Source organism: Lepidochelys olivacea (genome assembly GCF_965140295.1).
Source record: "Lepidochelys olivacea isolate rLepOli2 genome assembly, chromosome: 5".
Taxonomy (NCBI): Eukaryota; Metazoa; Chordata; order Testudines; family Cheloniidae; genus Lepidochelys; species Lepidochelys olivacea.
The window spans coordinates 41807720-41826330 of NC_140415.1; the positions used below are offsets into that span (position 1 = coordinate 41807720).

Genomic DNA, 18611 nt, shown 5'->3' on the forward strand with positions numbered 1-18611 from the left:
CCTCTAACCCTAAGTGGTCCCTTCAAACAATAAGGCAGAGTTTGCACTGTTCCTGGCCATGCTATACCTTTTCTGTAAATAAATCAGTGATTTCATATTCTAGTTATTCGGCTGCTTTTCACAAGCATCCCATTCACACATATGATTAAAAATAAAAATCAAAAGAATTAATCAGCACATAATTCCAAGTTTTGACTCGAGAGGCCCAGGACTGGAATAACAAGGGTATTACAGATCAGAATTAAAGTGCACTGACAGAACTGTGGGGGGAAGCTTGCACAGCACATTCCTGCATTATGCTCGGCTCTAGCCAGTGTTGCTATTCAGTCACTTTCATGAGCACTAAATCAGTTACAACTTAAAAAGCAAAACAGAGAATATATAAATTAGAATACCAAAAAAGCTTGAAATAATGATCAGTAATCATGGCTTTCACACTTTTTCTATCACTAACCAGACTTCATTTTGGAACTCAATCTCTTCATACAGTGTGATTGTCTTTTGCAAGAATTGAACAAACACTTTTGGGGGATAGCTTTGGACAGTCAGTAATTCATCTATATAATTTTATTAATAATTGACGAGCCAAAGAAACAATTGCCCTAGAAAAAGCAATTGAAAGAAAACAAGTAGTATTCTGATCATAATACGGAAGTTCAGCAGAAAACATTTAAAACATATTATAAACTAACAAAACAAACTCATCACTCAGTGTTAATGTAAGTTCTGTCTCATTCCTTTTGGTTTTCTCCATTCTGCCTTTTTCAGATGTTCATTGTTTTGTAAAGTTCATAACGCTCAAAATATAGTTTTAAAAATACTTAATCTGGTATTGGATCATATTTATGCAGCTTCATCAACTCCATTTGCTGTCCATATATGAAATCTTAGATTGGAAGAATTATCACTTCAGTAAATTGCATTTCACAAGATAACGTTATGTTTGTTTTGAGATCCCTCTGCTTTTTATTTCCTTTAAGTGTGGTTCTTGTAGTAAAGTATTATGGATGATACAATGTTAAATTAATGAATCAAAGTATAAATGCAGGGTCCCTGTTCTGGTTGTCTCGTGCGTTTGACATATTTCTAATGGGCTCTGAAAAGAAACCATTTATCATATTCTTTTGTCCTCTTTGCTAATGTAAAGAAGAGCTTTTTTAACGTTCCAATTGACTTTTAAGCCAAGTTCTTCATACCAAACTTAACAAGAGTGAGGCAATACATTCCCTTTGTTTACATCAGAGATTTACTGCCCATTAGCTTTGACTCTGTTTCTCCTGAGTGGCTTTACATTCTTAGAAGATTAGACTCATGTAAATATTGTTCTCTTTGCAGTGAAGAACTACGCAAAGAAGTACGCCAGCTGAAACGTGAACTACTAGAAGCAAAGCAAAAGAGAGAAGAAAATTCTACAAAATCAAAAGAAAAAGAGGAAGGTAAGCATGTTTTAGTTAGTTTCTCATCTTCAACATCTAGGATTATTGGGTTTCATGTGGATGAATTTAAACCAGATTGCTGAATTGGATACTCTGTAAGAAAAAATAGGAAAAAAAAATATTCCTTAAAAATTTACAATAGGAGCAACAAAAGTATACAAGTGTATAAATAAAATATAAAATGGCATTCTGTACTGTATCAAACAAATTTATTTGTATGTTTGTTCCATGATATACATTGGTTGGAGAGCTGCTGCAGCTGAAATTTCCATTGCTGTTACCCTATATTACTGTATTCCCTAACAAAGATATATCTGTTACAACCTGTAATACAGCAAGATAATAGGCAGGTGCCTAACTTTAAGCATGTTAATAGCTCCATTGACTTCAAACTGCTACAACTCCTATGAATGACAGAACAAGGAGTAATGGTCTCAAGTTGCAGTGCAGGAGATTTCGGTTGGATATTAGGAAACCTTTTTCACTAGGAGGGTGGTGAAGCACTGGAATGCATTATCTAGGGTGGTGGTGAAATCTCCTTCCTTTGAGGTTTTTAAGATCAGGCTTGACAAAGCCCTGGCTGGGATGATTTAGTTGGGGATTGGTCCTGCTTTGAGCAGGGGGTTGGACTAGATGACCTCCTGAGGTCCCTTCCAACCCTGATATTCTATTATTCTTCTAATGATTTCAGTGGGACTATTCACATGTGTAAAATCAATTGCTTAAGTACCTTGCAGAATAGGGACCATAGAAAATATCTGCAGCTGCACAGATTGCTCTGGCAAAGTTAATGAAAAATATATGTTTTGTTGTATCCTTAACATTTTTCTTTGCTATAATGATTTTGTTGAGCTGAAACCACTGTTGTGGCAAAATTTAACTGGAAGAACATTTGATATAACATGAATCCAGTTCCGTTGCCACCCCTGAATCTGTTCATTCTTCTTTGAGTGATTGCATATGTCCATTAGACTAGGTTGTGTACATCTTATGCACAGGTGCTGGAGAGTTTTCTTTAGTAGTACCTGTACTGGGGGGCTCACCTCTACCCTAGTATTCTTGTGCTCTGAGCCGAGGATATAAAGAATGGAGCCTCCCCACCCATCCTTCAGTTCCTTCTTACTGACCATGGCTGGTGGTCAAAGCATGCCGTCTGTTTGTTCCTTCAGCAAACAAACCATTTTTAGTTAGTTTCTTGTTGTCAGTTATTCTTGTTGTCAGTTGGTACTCATTTTCAGGTCTTTGAGCTCTTTCTTTTGTCCTTCTTTTCTTTTTCTTTGCCAATTGTCCACTGTAACCCAATCACAGGCTGGAAAGGGTTTAATAGCTAATTAATTATGACAGGTGTCATATGTACCTGATTACTTGTTTCTCAACCAGATGGGTGGGACTGGAAGACATCAGGTGATAACTAAACAGATACCCGTTCCTCATAAAAGGGGAGAGGGCTCAGTCTGAAAAGGAGAACCCAAAGGGACTCCAGTGAAGAAGCCTGAGCCAGAATCTGTAAAAGAGCAGAGCCTTCAGAGAGACTCATTCTGAGGAGCCAGTACTCAGCTTCAGAGCTGGAGGAGAAGACTCCAGAATAGCGTAAGGAGATTGAAGACAGAGACCAGAGAGAGGTAGATTTGTTGAGAGACTTTGATTAATAGTTCGAGCTTTCGTTGTCCCAAAGAGGTTGGACTTCAGATGTGTTTCAGTTAGAGGGGTGAATAGTGCACAAAGACAGATGTTCTGCAAGTGGCACTAGAGATGCAGATTCCTGAAACATCATGCTTTGGCACAAGGGAGGGCTGTAATGGGGCGTGCACAGTGGTGAGCTGGAGCCGGTTTGCACCGGTTCGCTAGAACCGGTTGTTAAATTTAGAAGCCCTTTTAGAACCGGTTGTTCCGCGAGGGACAACCGGTTCTAAAAGGGCTTTTAAATTTAACCGGCCAAAAGTGGCGCCTTAGGCGCCGACTCCCAAGGGGAAAAAAAGCACCGGCAGCTCCCCGCCCCACCCCCGGCCCCAGCTCACCTCCGCTCCGCCTTCTCCCCTGAACGCGCCGCCCCGCTCTGCTTCTGCCCCCTCCCCGCGGCTTCCCGCGAATCAGCTGTTCATGCGGGAAGCCGGGGCAAGCTGAGAAGCCAGCAGCGGCTTCCCGCTCAAGCCCAGGGAGGCCGAGGTGAGCTGGGGCCGGGGGGCGTGAGGAGGGCCGCCCGCGCCGCAGCAGGAAACCCTGGGGGGCGCGCAGGGGAACCACTCCCCGCCCCAGCTCACCTCCGCCACCTTCGGCCTGAGTGGGAAGCCATGGCCTGCTTCTCTGCCCTCCCCAGCTTGCTGCCGAACAGCTGATTCGCGGGAAGCCGGGGGGAGGGTGCACGGAAAAGCAGAGCGGGGCAGTGGGTTCAGGGGAGGAGGCGGAGCGGAGGTGAGCTGGGGCCGGGCATGGGGAGCTGCCTACCGAATTTTCCCCATGGGCGCTCCAGTCCCGGAGCACCCAGGGAGTCGGCGCCTAAGGCGCCACTTTTGATGTGATCAGTGGGGGAGTGGCAGCTCCCCCTGCTCCCCCCCAGCTATGCTCCCCTGCCCCTAGGAGCCAGAGGGACCTGCCGGATGCTTCCTGGGAGCTGCCCCAGGTAAGCACTGCCGGGACTCCCCACCTCGCCCCCCGGCAGGTGCTCTGGCTCTTAGGGGTGGGGTGGGCACCCACTATGGTGGCCCACAAGACCCTCCTGCCCGATTCTGGGGGCAGTCGGGGACAGGGGAGGGGGGTGGATGGGACAGGGGTCCTGGGGGGGCGTCAAGGAACATGGGGGAGTTGGATGGGGCAGGAGTCCCGGGGGGCAGGGGTGGGCAACGACCCCCTCGTGGGGTGAGGAGGAAACCCATTGTTAAGATTTTGGCAGCTCATCACTGGGCGTGCACACCATAATATCCATTGTTGGTAGCAGTGGACTCTGCCTGGTGCTGTGGGAGACTATTCCAATGTCCCCTGGCTTCAAACTCTTCTCCAAGAGTCACAAACTGATGCTGGTGACTGGCCCTCACTCTCATATCCTGAAGTGCTTAGGTGAGGGTCACATCAGGGACAGGTGTTTGATTTCCCAAGACAAGAACTAAGGAGCAGAGAGAACAATCCAGGTTTTTCCTCTTGCAGGCCATTGGTACTCTCAACAAGAGAGAGTTCCTTCCTCTCCAGGAGTGCTCTCCTGGCCTTATCTGAGGATAGAGATGGGAAGAGATCCTCTTTGCCATACCTCAAAGAGGCACAAATGCTTGGGACATCCGCAACTGCCAAAGCAGAGAATGACTTCCACATCAGAGTCCTTGGTGTGGGGGGACTCAACCTCGGAGGCTAGCCACTCAGGTATCAAAAGTAGTACATGCCCTTCAGCCTACTCCTCCCTGGAGCTGCTGTCACATTTCAGGACAACTGCACCTGTATTTCTCCCCTAAGGTACAGCAAGGGCCCCCACTCTAGGCTTCCAGCTCCCCAGCCATTGGCTCTCTTGAGGACACCCATCTCTCTTCCTTCTGACTGGGCATTTCCAAGCTGTACAGTCCCCTGACTATACTGTGAAACCTGCAGCAAAAGACAGGCTGCGTAAGGAGCCCTCATTTGCCTTCTCTTCAGAGATGGTACACAGTGTAATTGCCACAGGGTAAGTTACCACACAGCTCTTTCTAAGAAAGCACGTTATAGTCTTAAGGTGAAAGCATTGAAGAGAAAACACCTTAGAAACAATAAAAGAACCTACATGTGTGTTAATAAGCTTACCAGAGATCACCCCAACTCCAACATCAGTTCTGGCATGTGAGCAGTCCTTCAAAAACCCCCACCCAAGTGTTTTCGTAGATTCAGGTTCATAACACCCTTTGCTCATAACAAGAGCCCTCATGAGTCTGTAAGTCATTCATTTATCCAGTTTGGGGCTTTGAAGAGACTGTGAATAGGTAATCAGCCAGAGAGTGGTTTTCTGCTCAAGGTTCAGCTTCAAAAAGATGGATTCGGAGGTGGGTCGTTTGCATTCCCTTCACCCAAGTTTCTCCTAGGAAATTCATTTCACACGTATTGTCCCAAAAAGTCCTCCGGCGTTCCTAATAGTTACCAGAGATGGTTTTTCTCCTAAAGAAATTCCATACAATCCTATTATAGTACATAAACTTTTGTAGTTTTAATACAGTGGACTCCTAAAATATTTGATTCAGTAAGGTTTAACTTAATCCCATAAGGTTTGTCCAGGATATTGCAGGATATTATATCTGTCACAGCCATATACTAGTGGCTTGACGAGGTCAGAGCTGTTGACTCCAGGGCCGTCAAGACAGACTACTTTCTTGGCACAGATGTTGGAGCCCTCACCTCTGTTCCAAGCCAGGCACAGGCTCATTTCAATAGTGATTGCCTCAGAGGCATACACAGCTGTGAAGGATCTCCTAAGCCTCTCAGTACCAGCCTTGCTGATTATTCAGGCTGACAGTGCTCTGCCAGACCTGTCACATGTGGTGCATACATTGACTCCCACATCAGGATCTTTTATGGCACCAGCAACTTCTGGTACTACTTCCAGCAATCTCAGTGCCAGCTCCAAGACTAACAGTAACTACTCTGCTGCAGCGCATGGTACCAATAGCTTGGAAGCCCCTGATGTCATCTGAATGGAATTTTTTGGTCTAGAAACAATTGTCCTTTGGCACCACACTAGTCCTATCATTGGTCCTACTGGTTACTGTGGGGAATGCCTCCAGCATCTAGAGCCTCTGTACTACAGAAATCAATTCCTAAGGAGGGAAGTCTCCCTGATACCAAAAGACCATCCAAAGTCCGTACCTGGCAACCAGTACACAACAGAAACAAATCCCTGATGGAGGAAGTTTCTCAATGCAGTACCAATAGACCACTTGATGTCAGTACTGAGGTTCTGTCAGACACCGAGGGTCAGCAATGTTTGCTGCCGGCTTCAGACAGTCCTCCAGCGTCAATAGTGAAAGTCCAGCTTCAGGTGGGTTCTAACCTGCCTCCTCTGATCGCATTGTCCTCTTCACCAGGTGAGGCCCTAGTATGAAAATCATCTTCTCTGGTACCAGATGATTTTAAGTCCTACCAGATGCTGCTGAAAAGGATGGCTACGTCTCTAGGGATACAGAGTTTTTGGAGAAAAATCCCCACAAACTCATGCACATTTTACACCTAGCTGTGTCAGGGAAAGTTGCTCTCCCTATAAATGGTGCAGTTATGCAGCCTATAAAACCCATATGACAAACCCCATCATTTATTGCACCAGTGGCAAAGCACAGAGAATGCCAATACCAAGTTCCTCTGCAAGGGCACGAATAGTTTTAGGCTCACTGGCAGTGGGAGCAGCAAATGAAATACATTGCCAAGAAAGAGCAAAAGTGTCTCCCAAAAACAAGAATACAAAAAAATGGACCTTTTTGGCAGGAAGATTCAGCTGCAGGCTTACAGCTATTCATTGTGAATCATCAAGCCCTTTTGGCCTATTATAATTTTTCCAGTTGGGATGAGTTGGCCAGATTCCTCAGCAAGCTGCCAGATGACTCCAACATTCAATTCCAGTCTCTTCTTGTGGAAGGTCAGCTGGTTCCAATGTTTGTGCTGTAGGCTTCTCTGGCTGCGGCAGATGCAGCTGCCTGTCATGGCAATGTCAGTAACCAGGCGCCGCTCATCATGGCTTCAGTCACTGGGGAATCTTAGGTAAAACACACCACTGAAGAGCTCCCCTTTGAGGGCTGGGCATTATTTTTCTCAAAGACAGACAAAGCTACGCATGCGCTAAAGATTCAAGGGTAGTGCTGAAATCCCTAGGTCTCTTTACACCAGTCATGAAAAGAACAAAATTTTGCTCTCAATTTCTTCTGAGGCAGCAGTTTTACATACCTAGAGAGGCGGATTGGTATAGGTGTGAGCACAAGTAGGAAAAGAGGAGACCCAGCCATTCACCTCTAGTGTTTCCACCATGTGCCACATAGCAGGCTGTTTAACTCCCCCATTAAGGACAGCATAATGACCATACTGGATCTCACTGAAAATCATTCCTTCTTTAGGGGCAGATTGTCACATTTGCTAAGTTCATGGCAGGCCATCACTTCAGACAAGTGGATACTAAGCATGGTAGAATCGGGGATATGCCCTGCAGTTCCTGTGTTTTCCACCCTTCACATCCGCCTTCCCTGTCCCTCATCAGGAACCCATCTCATGAGTCTGCACTAAGACAAGAAGAGCAGACTCTACGTTCTTTGGGAGCCAGAGAAGAAGTGCCCCCTCAGTACCAGGGCAGAGGGTTCTACTTCTGCTACTTCCTAATACCCAAAGCAAGAAGAGGTGTTGGGCTCATTTTGGACCTTTGGAAATTGAACAAGAACATCACGAAGGTGTGTTTCCATATGGTTTCCCTCACAACTACTATCCCTTTGTTAGATCTGGGAGATTGGTATGCTGCCCATGACTTGAGGGGTGCATGTTTCCATGTGTCAATCCACCCTGGTTACAGCACCTTCCATAGGCTTGTAGAAGGAGAAAACCACAGCCTCTCATCTCTGATGAGGGTTTTCATCCTATGAAAAGCAGTGTTTCACTCTCATCAGCCAGAAGAAAGAAATATCCATTGAATGTTTCATGTATTTTCATGCTTAAGTCTGGCAGTGAACAAAGAGAAATTGATCCCCACAATCCTCCAGAGAATACATTTTATCAGGGCAGTCCTGGACTCAACCCTAGCCAGAGCTTTTCTGCTGCTCTGAGGCTTCTAGCTTTATGAAACCTCTATGCATCTTTCAAGGACCATCTCTGAACCCCAGTGAAGAATTCCCTCAGGCTCCTGGGGCATATGGCAGTGTGTATTTATGTGACACCCTACCCTCCATGCCAGCCTGCATCTCAAGTTACTGTACCACCCTCAGATGCATCTGGACACACTAGTATGCATCTAAGATAAGGTTCTATCATCCCTGAATTGGTGGATGAACCAAAAAGAGGAAATGCTCCCTTCTCTATTCAAGGGCAGGCCACAGTCTTAAGTCCCTCTCAGATACTTTTCTCCTTTCTGGGGACAGAAGGCTTGCTCTGTGCCTACTGTAATAACAACAGTAGGGTTTCCAAGACTTGAGTCAAATGCTCTATTAATATTTAATTCAAGTCCCTATAGCTAATGTTGCTTTTATCTTATTGCTATTTGGTCAGTGAAAACCAATTTGGTGGATTTTTATAACTTTTATTTAAGAGCATAAACAATTAAAATGTTAACTAATTTCTTACATTTCCCTGAAGTACTAAACAACATGAAAACTGGATTGATTACAGTGTACATCATTAGTCAAATCAAGGAGTTAACAGTAATACATATTAGAATTAGTTAAAAAAATAATTTAAGATCCAGCAATTGGTCACATCTTTGCATGAGCACAATCAATAATCAAATCACAAAGTTAACATAACACCAATAATTGAGCAGCTTTTTTAGGCTTTTTATCTCTGTGCAGTTTACTTAGCAGCTTATACTTTCTCTTGTGAAAACAATGGGTTAAGATTTGGATCTTTATATACCCCAGGTGACCTTTAGAGATCTGTGATAAGATTTGCTATGAACCTAGGTTAATCAGTGCCCAGTAGTAATTTGTACTGTGAGCTTATATGCACATGCTATTAATGCCCACTCACCCTCCCTTCCCGTGTGTTCTTATTTATAGCATAACCCCATGTGTACAATTCATAATTGAAGGGGGTGGCGGGTAAGAGGCCGTGCAAACCTTCCTTCATATTGAGGGAGGAGACAGATTTCATAATATATCTTTGGGTCTTCACTCCAAGGGAGGTGGACACCTGAGTGCTGGGGCAAGTCCCTTAAGCTGAGCCTTCCCAGAACTGATCTCAGCGTGTGTTTTGTTCTGCAGTTTGGTGTGGCCCTGCCTGTGTGTGTGCTAGAGAAAGCACTAGCCTGGGCAACATAGCTGTGGTTCTTGGCCTGCACAGGTTGTCCATCAGTGAACCCTTAGCCCTGCCTTTAGAGAAGGACCTGGTATCCCAGAATCATGGGCAGATGTTGCACCCAAACCTTCGGTCACTACACCTCACAGCCTGGTTTCTCAGTGAATAACACTAGAGGCGGCACACTTTTTGGAAGCAGTGCAGAATGTCCTACTTAATGGTAGGGAACTATCCACCGGGGCTACTTATCTTTAGTAAGTAGAAGCAGTTCTCTATCTAGATGGCTACCCACAATGTGTCTCCTATGCAATCTATAATTCAAAAAGATATTGGATTATTTTGTTACATTCATCAGAATCAGGTTTGGCATTCAGCTCTATCAACGTGCATCTGGCTGCAATTTTGGTGTTTTCATCCTTGTGTTATGGATTAGACTGTATTTTCTAACTCTATGACCATCATATTCCTTAAAGGCCTGGAAAGATTGTCCCTGCTCCACAGTGGGATTTGAACTCAGCCCTTATGGGTCCCCCTTTTGAACCACTGGCCACCAGCTGGTTGTTACACATCTCAGCAAAGTTTTCCTTTCTAATAGCCATCACCTCAGCGAGAAGCTGCATGCTCTGGTGACTGATCCTTCATACATGGTTTTTACTAGGGGAAGGTACAGCATAGGCTATACCCTATGTTTCTTTCCAAAGCAGTATCTGATTTCCACCTCAATCAATCAATATATTTTATGGTCTTCTTTCCAAAAGCACATTCTCATAAAGATGAACAAAAGCTTCACAATTTGGATGTTTGCCGAGTACTAGTTTTTTATCTGGAAAGAACAATGTTTTTTTTGTGGAACAAATGAAGGGGCATCCTGTAACAGTGCAAAGACTGTCCAAGTGGACCAGTTGTTTTGTCATGTGTTACAAGATCAAGGGCATTCAGAAAAGCTCTGTGTATCCAACCAGAACACTGTCACAGTTCAGGGCAACTGCTCCTGAATTTCCCCTTAGTGGTACAGCAAGGGCATTCACTCTCAGGTTTCTGGCTTCCTAGGTATTGCCTTTCTTGGATGGAGACCTACCTCTCTCTCCCTCCTGACTCTTGTATTTCCAGGCTCTACCAATTCCCTGCCTTCACTGTGTTATTCCCACAAAAGACAAGCTCCCTAAGTAGGCTTCTCTTGCCTTCTTTTCTGAAACTAATAGCCAACAGTTGTAAGTTACCACACAGCACTTCCTGTGCGAGCATATTTAAAAGCATTACAGAGAAAACATACTATAAACAATAAAATAATCTACATGCATGCTATTAAGCTTTCCAGAGATCCACCCAACTAGCTTCAACTTGGGCTCTGGCAAGTAAGTCCTTCAAACCTGTCCTCCCGTGTGGCCTTTTGTGATCACAAGTTCATAACAGCCTCAGCTTAGAACTAGAATGCTATCTTATGGGGCCTCAGTAGCCCAGCTCTTTCCAATGCTTCCCTAATATTGCAGCCCTTTGTGGACCAGAAGTCCTGTCCATTTGCTGGATCAGCAAGAAGAGTCTGTGTCATCTTAAACTAAGCCTATTTATTCAATAGTCCTTTTTAAGTCTATTGGTCCCTGGAGAATTCAGATTGAATCTTTGAACTGTCCTCGTGTAACAAGTGATCATCAGACAAAAGGCTCCCTCCTCAGGTCAAAGCTTCAAAGGATGAGTTTGTAGGTGGGGTTTTGCAATCTCCTCTTCCCCCGTACTACCTACAAATTCCACTTCACACATATTGTCATAAAAGATCAATTGTGTCTGCTATATTGTTCAGCATAGTCTTTTGAAGTTCTCATTATCTCACAGAGATTGCATTAATCCTTGCTCCTTAAAGAAGCTATATAAAATCCAACAATAGTATACAGACATTTGCATTTACAATATAATGAACTCTAAAAATATTAAACTTAATTTAGTAGTTTAACTTAACTCCATAAGATTTGCCCAGGATATTGTCATACCTGTCACAAGCACATTCAGCCTCTATGGTTTGGTGGGAAATGTCTCTGTTGTGGGACATGTGCAGAACAGCAACATGGCCCACACCTTTGCTAGATATTATGTGATTACTACCTCATTAAAGGAAGATGAGAATGTAAAAAAGTAGTTCTGTAGTTCTTCTTACAATGAGACTCTTAACCCACCTCAAATGGAAACTTCTTGGGAGTCACCTAATAATGGACATATGCAAAATCACTCGAAGAAAAATGAGTCACCTTCTTGTAACTGTTGTTCTTCAAGATGTATTGCATATGTCCCTTACATGACCCACCCTCCATCCCCAGTGCATCGGAGTCTATCATCTCAGAGCTTGGTACAAAGGAACAGAAGGATGGGCAGGACAGCTCCTCCCTTTATACTCTTGTCTCAGATCTTAGAATTTGATATAGAATTTAAAAATAGATAAATGAAAAATAGGCCATGCGAACTATAATACTATCTTGGTGGTCTGTTCCTTATGCTAATATCAAAGAATTGTGATCAAATGTTTATTGGAATGATGTGTTCATTGACTTTGAAAGATTTAATAACATTCAGAAGTCCATGGCAGGATTACTGAGCCCAAGATTAAAACAGAGATGCTACTACATGAAAGAAGTTAAACATGAATATGTTCCAGTCAAAGAAGAAATGTTGATTAATGCTTAATTAAGTGAAGCACAATATTGAAACAGTTAGATAATGTCAAGATAACATGTTGTGGTTAGTTCATCCTGCTAGGTGCTACGGTAACACAAGTAACAAATAATAATCCTTGATAATAGAAAGTATGAAGAAAACATTCAGATCATCTATTTTGATGTACCCAGAATTACTAGTAACATATGTTGTGATCTAATTCTGCAGTAGAGACATTTCTTTTATATGACCGTTTGTAGGTGGATGCATAGGAAAATTACTAAGACGGTACACAGTTTGATATATATATATGGTAGATGTCGCAGTTACCAGGTGAACTGGCACTTTTGATCCTTCCTGTTCTCTTGGAGCTCACCTTCTCAGGGTCTGTGACCATCACGTTCTACTTGGGATGGAAATCACATGATTCTCCCACTCTGACAGTTATTGGGTTGCAGGCTCCTATGTAATCAACTGTGATTATCTCAGCAGATCTGAGTTAGGCTCAGAGACTGCACATCTAGACCAACGTTGGTAATCAGTAAGGCTAAGATTTTGTCACGGTTATTTTTAGTAAAAGTCACGGACGGGTCACGGGCCATAAACAAAAATTCACGGAAGCCATGACCTCTTTATGACTTCTGCTGCTGCAGCTCCATGGTTTCCATGGTGGCGGGGACCTGAGGGTTTCCCCCTCCTCCCACAGCAACTTTCAGCTGCCAGGGGGCGCCCCCTCAGCCCACAGCAGCTGGGAGCTGTAGGGTGACCATACTTCCCAAAGAGAAAACTGGACACCCCCAGCCGCTCGCCCGAGGCATCCCCCTCCCTCCTCGCGAGGCTGTCGCCCATCACTGGAACTCTGAGGAGGGCCCCCTTAGGAGTCTGTCACCTGTCACTGGAACCTTGCAGGGGGCTGCCTGACCCTGCTGTCCCGAGAACCCTGCCAGGGCCCTGCTGGCTGCCAGCTCCAGAGTCCCAGAGCCCTGGGGCTGAAGCAGAGAATGTCACAGAGGTCTTTGGAAGTCACAGATTCAGTGACTTCCATGATCTCTGTGACATAAACGTAGCCTAAATAATCAGCAACCAAACAGCCTTCTTAAAGCACAGAATCATTTAATTCATACAAAAACATTTAAGAAAAAATGTATCTTGAAAAACAAGCCTAAACACAATACTTGCTTCTCCTTAATGCCTACCTGGATCTGTGAAGGCCCAATTCCTTTAGACACACCCATAGAGCCTTTCACTCTGTCAGAATGTCCCTTTAGACAGACAGCTTCTTGGCAAGTGCCCCTACCATTCCAGGAATCAATAACCTTTTTAACAGTTTGTAGTCCTTTAATCTAGTAGATCTCAGCATTGCAAAACAAGATTTACAGCATGTTGGGAAAAGGATACAGGATCATTGAAGCTAACAGCTGGGCCCCATTGTCCTTCCAGTGTGTACCTAGATCAGGGGTGGGCAAACCTTTTGGCCTGAGGGCCACATCTTGGAATAGAAATTGTATGGTTGGCCATGAATGCTCACAAAATTAGGGTTGGTGTGTAGGAGTGGGTGAGGGCTCTGTTTGGGGATGTGGGCTCCAGGGTTGAGCCAGAAATGAGCAGTTCAGGGTGCAGGAGGGAGAAGGGGGGAGGGCTCTGGCTGGAGGAGCAGGCTCTGGGGTGGGGCTGGGTATGAAGAGTTCGGGGTGTAGGAGGGTGCTCCGGGCTGGGATCTAGGGGTTCGGAGGGCGTGAGGGGGATTAGGCCTGGGGCAAGGGGTTGGGGTGTGGGGAGAGGCTATGGGGTGCAGGCTCTGGGCAGTGCTTACCTCAAGCGGTTCCCGGAAGCAGCAGCATGTCCTTTCTCCAGCTCCTACACGGAGGCGTGCTGCCCTGCCTGCAGGCACGGCCCCTGCAGCTCCCATTGTCTGCAGTTCCTGGCCAATGGGAGCTTCGGGGGCAGCGCCTGGGGTGGGGGCACAGCGCAGAGCGGAGCCCCATGGTTGCTCCAATGCATGGGAGCCGAAGGAGGGCAATGCTACTGTCATAAATATAAAGGGAAGGGTAACAACTTTCCTGTATACAGTACTATAAAATCCCTCCTGGCCAGAGGCACAATATCCTTTTACCTATAAAGGATTAAGAAGCTCAGGTAACCTGTCTGGCACCTGACCAAAAGGGGACAAGATACTTTCAAATCGGGGCGGGGGGGGGGGGGGGAGGAAGGCTTTTGTTTCTCTGTTCTGTGTGCTTGCCGGAGAGAGATCAAGAAAGCAAGCAATCCAACTCCATTAGAATTAGTAAGCACTAGCAAGGAAATGAATTAGTTTACTTTTGTTTTGGCTTTTGATTTTCTCTGTGCTGAGAGGAAGGTGTATTCCTGATTTTCTTTTTGTAACTTTAAAGTTTTTGCCCAGAGGGAAATCCTCTGTGTTTTAAATCTGATTACCCTGTGAGATTAGCTTCCCTTCTAATTTTACAGAGGTGCTTCTTTTACCTTTTTTCTTTCTAATAAAGTTCTGTTTCTTTTAAGAGCCTGACTGATTTCTCTATGGTCCTAAGAAGTAGGGTTTGGGGTCTGTGATCACTTTGTAACCAATTGGTTCTGATATCATTCTCAAGCCTCCCCAGGAAAGGGGGTGTAAGGGCTTGGGGGGATATTTTGGGGGAATAGGAACTCCAAGTGGTCCTTTCCCTGATTCTTTGGTAAATCACTTGGTGGTGGCAGCATACCCTCCAAGGGCAAAGAGTTTGTGCCTTGGGGAAGTTTTACCCTAAGCTGGTAGAAATAAGTTTAGGGGGTCTTTCAGGCGGGTCCCCACATCTGTACCGTAGAGTTCAGAGTGGGGAAGGAACTCTGAAAGCTACTGCTTCCGGGAGGCGTGTGGAGCGGCCCTCAACCCTGCTCCCCGGCTGGACCGCCGGAGCGGAGCAAGCCCCAGACCCCGCTCCCCAGTGGGAGCTCAAGGGCCGGATTAAAACAGCTGGTGGGCTGGATTTGGCCTGTGGGCCGTAGTTTGCCCACCCCTGACCTAGATGTTCTTAAACCTGGGAAGCCACTGTGTTGCTTCCCTGTTTGTATTTCTCAAAGCCCCAGTAGAAATTGGACCAGTGCATTCACACAGGAAAATCTTATAAGCCAGCCTTGAATAACTTCCCCTCCCTGACCAGGTCACAATAGGTAGACAAATCATAAATGATATGGTTTTTTGATACGGCATTTGGTATGTGGGCAATTGGTGCAACGTTGCTATAATTCAGTAGAATAACATTTTTTTCATTTGATATTACATGACATAAGCTATAGGAATAAGACTTCGTAGAAATGTCTTTTTTCCTCCTGCTGCTGCTTAATGTATTTTAGACTTGTTTCTTGCCATCTTCGTTCAATGGTGTCACTATCGCTATTTGATAGCTGTGTATTAGAAAAAAAGCATTTCAATATATCAACTGGTTGATGATCACACTAAGTACCCCAATTTTAGTTCTTTTGACCTGAGCAGGCAATCGGCTTAGACCCTTGGATGTTAGATTTCCCTACAAATATCCCTGCTTGTATAATTGCAGCTAATAGTCATAACATTTTCCACTCTTCAGGTGATTTTAAAGGAACAATAACAACAGGTAGTTCAAATCCAAAATTAAGGTTTAGTGCTTGGAGATGAATTTTGTAAAATCTAATACTAATAGAAATGTCATTGTGAATCTTTTTTTAATTTACGTGAAAACAGTTTAAATTTTCAGCACTCTTAGGCATTGCAAGATTATGCAATCCCCGGAGAATTTGGAACCTAAACTGAGTATAAATTAACTAGAAACAAGTAGAACTGAATAGTTTCTCTTCATTGTCAAATCCAAAGTACAAAAAAGAAAAGAAAAAGAAAAGAACAGCATGATGAAAATAAATTGAATTTTTCTTTTTAAAAGTCAAAGGTAAAATTAGTAACAGGATTGTTAATTGTAATTTAAATTGTTTTAAAAGATTTTGAAATTCCCAAACTATCTCTTTAATAAACGTATTAAAATATTTAATATTGCAGTATTATGTGGAAAATAATGCTTGTTTATTTGAATTATATGCATTATGTGAGCCTGCAAGGTGATGGGCTAATCACCACCTTACAAGAGGCTATTCAGAATCAGGGTGTACTTAAATGAGTATTAGAAAAGATCCAAGCACTTGTTGAACAACACATCAGTTTGCAGTCATTTCTAGTTATATCTGTGGTTGAAAGAAATGTAAAATACAACCCATTTCAGGGGTGGGGGAAAAGCAAAACAAAGTCTATATGAAACCTCAAATCTCTAATTTAAATACAGTAACTAGATACAGTAAAAGCTGTGTTATCTGGCACTTTATCAACCAGAAACCTCTATTAACTGACATTTCTGATATCTCCCAATACAAATCTTCAATCTAGTAACCAGGACTAGAATACTGCCCAGGAGGTTATGCAACTGCACATTCTGCACTCTCCTTTTATGCATAAGAGGAAGAAGACCAGTAAGCAAGCTGATATAAGGGACTTATTCAAAAAAGAAGCTTCCAGGGTGTGTCATAGAGTCATTACAGATTCAGCCCCATCTCCTACACCTTTTACATCTACGAGGATAATTGATGTTGATAATGATGACCCTGAGGCACTGCAAGATCCTGAAATGCCTTCTGAATCATCAAAGAAAGATTATGTTCAGTTTTCAGAGTAGCAGCCGTGTTAGTCTGTATTCGCAAAAAAAAAAAGGAGTACTTGTGGCACCTTAGAGACTAACAAATTTATTTGAGCATAAACTTTCGTGAGCTAGCTTATGCTCAAATAAATTTGTTAGTCTCTAAGGTGCCACAAGTACTCCTTTTCTAATTACGTTCAGTATAGTTTTAGTATTAAGTGTATTTTTAGTGATCTGGGTGTATGCCATGCACTGCCCATAGTGATATGTAGTGTCATAAGATAACCTGCTGTGCAGTACTACTAGTGGATCGGTGAGTACCTGTGTCATAAATATAAAGGGAAGGGTAACCATCTTTCTGTATACAGTGCTATAAAATCCCTCCTGGCCAGAGGCAAAACCCTTTCACCTGTAAAGGGTTAAGAAGCTAAGGTAAACTTGCTGGCACTTGACCCAAAATGACCAATGAGGGGACAAGATACTTTCAAATCTGGAGGAGGCTGGGGGGACGGGGACGACACAAAGGGTTCTGTCTGGCTATGTGATGCTTTTGCCGAAAACAGATCAGAAATGCAAGCCTTCCAACTCCTGTTAAGTTAGTAAGTAATCTAGCTAGAAAATGCATTATATTTTCTTTTGTTTAATGGCTGGTAAAATAAACTGTGCTGGAGGGAATGTATATTCCTGTTTTTGTGTTTTTTTGTAACTTAAGGTTTTGCCTAGAGGGATTCTCTATGTTTTGAATCTGATTACCCTGTTAGGTATTTACCATCCTGATTTTACAGAGGTGATTCTTTTACCTTTTCTTTAATTAAAATTCTTCTTTTAAGAACCTGATTGATTTTCATTGTTCTTAAGATCCAAGGGTTTGGGTCTGTGTTCACCTGTACCAATTGGTGAGGATTATTATCAAGCCTTCCCCAGGAAAGGGGGTGTAGGGCTTGGGGGGATATTTTGGGGGGAAGACGTCTCCAAGTGGTCTCTTTCCCTGTTCTTTGTTTAAAATGCTTGGTGGTGGCAGCGTAGGGCAATCTGAGCTTGTAAATAAAGAAAGGATTTAAAATCTCAGTTATGATTCGGGCTGCAGATTTGTCACAGCACTTCTATAGCAAAAATCATGAAGCAGTCATGGTAAATTTAAAAAAGGTCACTGTTTAGAGGGGAAATGATGTGTAAAGTCACAGGCATGAAAATTCAATTATTGCTGTAAATACAATATACATAAATCTCACCACTGCCACCTTCTCACCCCACCAAGGAGCACTCACCGTCACCTGCAGCAGCCACCCTCCACCTTGACACTGCAACCCTAATCGCTGCCTGGCGAGGAGGGGAGTGAAGGAGCGAGCCCACCCCACACTTACTCTATAATGGCAGCTCCTGTCCCACAGGACTGGGCCTGGCTTCCTGCTGCGGGTGTTGCAGCCTGGTGCATAGCGTAGCAGCACCACTCAGGTTTGGCCCAGCTGCCCCTCCTTCATGACAGAGCATCCCTTTGCCTCAGCCTTGACATCCTTATAATTAGAGATGGCACAAAGTTTGATCAAGATTCAACTTCCCCAAAGTTAAGGCTGTTGGGAGTCCTTCTCTGCTAGATCAAAAGGTTTTGTTTTGTTTTAACTTCTATATAGATATCGATACATAGATTAGTTTAGCTGTTAGTGTGCCACTTGATGTGAAAACCAAGAAGGGAGACGAATTTTTTAAGTGTCAAATGAACATGTATAAGAAGGCCTAACTGGGAGGATCTCAGGGCTGTTTTCACTTGAAACGCTACAGCGACACAGCTATAGCATACATTTGCGCCACTCTAGCCCGTCTGTGTAGAAACTCACTACAGCGACAGGAGAGGTTCTCTTGTCAGCATAATTAATCCTCCTAAGGCAGTAAGTAGCAAGGTTGATGGAAAAATTCTTCAGCTGACCTATTGTCTACACTAGGGAGGTAGGTT

The 18611-nt window shown here is 43.9% G+C and overlaps 1 protein-coding gene across 1 annotated transcript in view; it reads left to right on the forward strand.

The window, feature by feature from the left end:
• Positions 1-18611, forward strand: part of CWC27 (CWC27 spliceosome associated cyclophilin) — a 228923-nt gene that overhangs the window by 143827 nt on the left and 66485 nt on the right. Inside the window, exon 11 of the mRNA XM_084628358.1 lies at positions 1336-1436. Coding sequence (XP_084484484.1) covers positions 1336-1436 — 101 coding nt within the window. The remainder of the gene's footprint in view (positions 1-1335; positions 1437-18611) is intronic.